The sequence below is a fragment of the Tarenaya hassleriana genome, unplaced genomic scaffold (assembly GCF_000463585.1).
Source record: "Tarenaya hassleriana unplaced genomic scaffold, ASM46358v1 Cleome279, whole genome shotgun sequence".
In the NCBI taxonomy this organism is placed as follows: domain Eukaryota; kingdom Viridiplantae; phylum Streptophyta; class Magnoliopsida; order Brassicales; family Cleomaceae; genus Tarenaya; species Tarenaya hassleriana.
This window is the reverse complement of record NW_010966013.1, coordinates 105,495-110,056: the sequence shown is the minus strand read 5'-3', so window position 1 is coordinate 110,056 and position 4,562 is coordinate 105,495. Positions and strand designations below refer to the sequence as shown.

At 44.1% G+C, this 4,562-nt stretch overlaps 1 protein-coding gene across 1 annotated transcript; it reads left to right on the top strand.

Moving 5' to 3' along the window:
- Positions 1-2,574: 2,574 nt before the first annotated feature.
- LOC104817646 lies at positions 2,575-3,253 on the top strand. The gene is made up of 2 exons (XM_010546895.1): positions 2,575-2,754; positions 2,804-3,253. The coding sequence occupies exons 1-2, from the start codon at positions 2,575-2,577 to the stop codon at positions 3,251-3,253; spliced, it is 630 nt and encodes a 209-aa protein (XP_010545197.1).
- Positions 3,254-4,562: the final 1,309 nt, after the last annotated feature.

The following is a 4,562-nucleotide window of genomic DNA, read 5'->3' as shown; positions in this document are numbered from 1 at the left end:
CAGGGCCGCAAGCGCAAGCGGCTATACCACTGAGACCTGTGGCTAGAGCTGGAGTGGCCCCGAGGGTTTATGCCCTAGAAGCGGAGCAGGAGATCCAAGAGGAGGAGGTTCATGTCGACGGAGTCGAGGTCGATGCTGTTGGGTTTCCTGGGATCTCATGAGCGAATCCTATTCCTAAGAGATCGATTCTAGGGTTTGCGCAGCGGATGTAAAACAAAAATTTATAGAACCCTAGAACCATGCTGCTATTGAAATCGTAGAAACTTTAGAACGCTTACCTCAATCGATCCGGGGCCTGTATCAACTGAAGAATTCGTTCGATCACGAAAGGCAGGAAGATTACCTCGCCCTCTACACGTATCCACACCTCGGGATGGATTCCAACGATTGGAACTTGTCTGCTAGGACTCGAATCTCTATTCGATATGTGCACCGAGAAATCTCGAGACTTAGAACTCGTTTTTGGATCTCCAAAAACTCTCTCTTTTCTGCCAAAGTTCGGCTGCTCAAAGTCTCTTTCTAATTAGGGTTCTAATCTCTTTCTTATAAAGTGATTTAACCCTAATTCGGTTTAATTTCGGAAAACCTGAAGCCCGGAACGGACGGTCCAGAGATACACGCGGACCGTCCGTTCCAGCACGTGGAACGGACGTTCCGCTCACGTGGACCGTCCGGTCTGGTTCGGGCGGACCGTCCGTTCTGGACTTTCTGGTCCGTCCGTTCCAGCCCCTTCCGTCTCGGTTTTTCGTCGTTTTCTCTCGTGCATTTGTCCTTCCCTGCGTGTGTGACCCTGTAGGCTCATTCGACATAGCAGTATAACCTGAAATCCCTATTTCGGGTATACAAGTCATAGGCGGTCTCTAGCCAGACACTATGACTACCTATCTCGAATAGAGTTTGTTTGTGATCTTTACGAACGCCAGAGATGATTCTGGTTGATGATCCTTTTGTATCGTGATATCATATGTCGAACATAAGGCATGGACCAGCCACCTTATCTGATTCGACTGCTTTCTCGTTCACTGAGTTCGACTGTCTGAAATAGACGACGTTCGTCTATAGTGCGTCCACACATTTCTACAGTCTCGCTCACACGAGGGGCCCCGCGATATCTCTCTCTTTTACGAGAGGTATAAATCCCGTCTTGACTATCTACAATCCAGTACATGATTCGTTTCGTACCTGATATACGCCTTTATAGTTCTCCTGTTACGCAGAACGTTTGACGTATTCAAAGCACGCAACTCCTCATGTTGGATTCCGTAGATATCTCAGGTCTTAGGATCCAATCATGGAACTGCCATATGAGATTCAAGTCATGACGGTAGTCCATGTGACAATCTCATGCGGGTCAATCCCGTATTCCGTTCTCCAATGAATACCTATGACTGTGATCGTATCCAATACCTATGATCATCTCTATGATCATCAATCACACATCATACTAGTCTTATTATGTCGTTATTCCCATAACGACACAAGACTAGGGAGTTTAGTATCATTCATAATGATACATGGATTTCATAACAGATCTAGTATGCAAGAACATGTAATGAATCAAATACTCTCATAAAACCATAGAAAGTATCAATACATCGAATGTATCTAAAGAAAGCTCATAAACAGTACATCATAGAGCACTAAACCAACACTTTTCTCTTTTCTATGTTTCCTCATTTTGTTTTCTGTTTTGAAACCCTAGGTATGGAGTAGTAACTTTTGTTGTGGGTGAGGGATCCCCACTTTTGTATGGATACCTATGCTTAACCTATGATGTTTATGAGTTTTCTTCCATGGGTTTGATGTTTTGTGCGTACTGCTATCAACTTTGGCGAAATCTTAGTTGGTGTGATGTTAGAACACATTGATCATAGGGATATGGGGATGATGTTTGGAACCAAACATCAAATGAGTGAGTTATTCACATTGGGAGATGGCTTAACTTGCTTAGGGTTCATGATAGGGTACACTAATGCATCTAGAGATCATTTAGATCATTGGGAGATGGGAAATCGATTCTCTAGATAGTGAGTTTAAGCTCGGGAGAGACAACTCTAGATGAAGTGCTTGAAACCCCCATTTGGAAGATAAACCCGTAGATATTGTAGTATCATCAACCGTCCATGCAAGTCTTGAGGGATCTCGAACCCACAACGCCTAGAATCATTGTTTGCAACCTTGTTAATTTTACTTGTTTTCTTGTGTTCCGACACTCATCACAAATCATACTTTTATTTAACCATCAATCTAGCTTAGGGATAGATTAACACAACCTAGTCCTCGTGTTCGACCCCGTTACTACAACTACCGTATACTTGCGGATAGTAGTACGAATCGGGTAGTACATCTAACTCGGTGTGTGCGCATCAAGAGAAGACGAATCAGGAATTTCGAGCTAAGTTCGCAAGCATCGAGGCTCACTTCAAGAACATAGACAACCAGATTTCTCAGCTAGCATCAGCCATTCAAAGACCATCTGGGTCTCTTCCAGGTAACTCTGAGACTAACCCTCGTGCGCATGTCAATGCTATTACCTTGAGAAGTGGTAAGCAGGTAGATTCTGGAGATCCACCGATGGTTGAGCAAGGCGATAGCTCGAGAACCACAGTTTTAGACACTGCTGATGATACACCTGAGTCAGCTTACGTGCCTCCTCCTCCTAGACCACCACCAGTACCGTTTCCATCTCGCCTGAGAAAGCACAACGAAGATAGCCAATTCGCGAAGTTCGTTGAGATGCTGAAGAAACTCGAGGTAACCATGCCATTCACTGACGCTATTTTGCAGATTCCCTCGTACGAAGTACCTCAAGGATATTCTGACCAAGAAGAGGGTCGCTGAGAAAGAAACCGTGGCGCTTACTGCCGAATGCAGCGCTTTGATCCGACACGAGCTCCCGCTTAAGCGGTCCGATCCAGGTAGCTTTTCAATCCCTTGTAAATTGGGTAATGTTTCCATTGATCGTGCACTCTGTGATCTAGGAGGTGCCGTCAGTCTTCTTCCATTACCGATATTCAAGAAGCTGAATGTGGGTGAGCTGAAACCCACTAGAATGACTCTCCAACTTGCCGATCGTTCTGTCAAATACCCTATTGGAATACTCGAGGATGTGCCACTGAAAGTCGGAAATTTCTATATCCCGGTTGATTTCGTGGTTCTCGACATGGACGAAGACTCTAAGGACCTATCATCCTTGGTCGTCCATTCCTTAACACTGCAGATGCTGTTATCCATGTTAGAGCAGGTAGACTAACAATGAAGATTGGAGATGAGACGGTGGAGTTCACTTTGGACAAAAATCTCAAACAACCGTCATCAACAGAATCTGCTTGCTTCATAAACACACTCGACAATCCAGCTCAGATGTATGAACCGATCGTTTCGGGCCAGGAAACCGATCGGTTTGAGCATGATCTCAAAGCCAAAATTCTACAGAAAGTCGAACCGATCGGTTCACGACCTTCAACCGATAGTTTCAAAAACAGAGTTCGAAGCACAAAGTTGCGAAAACTCAAACCGATCGTTTCCCGTTATGAAACCGATCGGTTCGAGCACCCTTTTCGAGCTTCGGAGTTACAGAACTTGGAACCGATCGGTTCTACATTCTCCAACCGATCGGTTCAGACCCCAGCACGATACAATGCCTCACTTTCATCTCGCATGGGCGCTCACGACCTCTCTCACTCAGATCAACAGGTCACTAGCCTATCAGACCACCATTCTCATACAACTCTTGATCCAGGTTGGCGAAAGATCGATAATCTTCGCCTGTTAGACCCTTATGGTAGTTGAGAAGGTTCGGTCAAGCTAACGACCTTAAACAAGCGCTTCTGGGAGGCAACCCGAGTTTGTAGGTTAGTTTTTCTTTTCTTTCTTTTCTTTTTGCATCGGATATTGGTTTGTGTCTCTTATCACCAGAGGAGCTGTCGAGAAGGCAAGGAAGCTAGCTATGCGATAGACTTAGGCAGACTTAAGTGCGAGTGAACGAACGTCGCGAGCTAAGTATTCTTTTTTTGATTTACTTCTCTCTTGACTCATCTTATTGGTTGCCTTTACTAGATGGGAATTGACACCGAGGACAGTGTCTAGTTCAAGTCTGGGGGAGGATTCGTCTAACGCCAAACCATATCCATATAGAGTAGTGTTGCATGCATTTTTCTCTTTTATTTTCACTTTTTAGTTGCATGTGCATATAGGATGCATTAGGATCATATAGTTTCTTGTTAGGATTGTGCATTCTCATATAGTGTTTAGGACATATAAGATCACGTGCATAAAACCGTTTTGAGCATTGATGTGATGATCTATGGCATGAGAGAGTAGAAACGTCCTGAAAACACTGTGATCTGTTGAACGTGGTTATGTTTTGTTGAATTGATTGCTTGACCTTTAGGATTGTCTAGAATGGCTTGTGGGATAGAAATCGTTGGTTGGAATCCATGGGACCGATGTTGTCTAGCCAAGTAGAAGAGTTTCTATAAGAACCTTTCCCATGTTTGTTGCAGTCGGTAAAGTTTGTTATCAAATGCATTCTTATTTCTTCATGTGCAGAAAAAGATAGT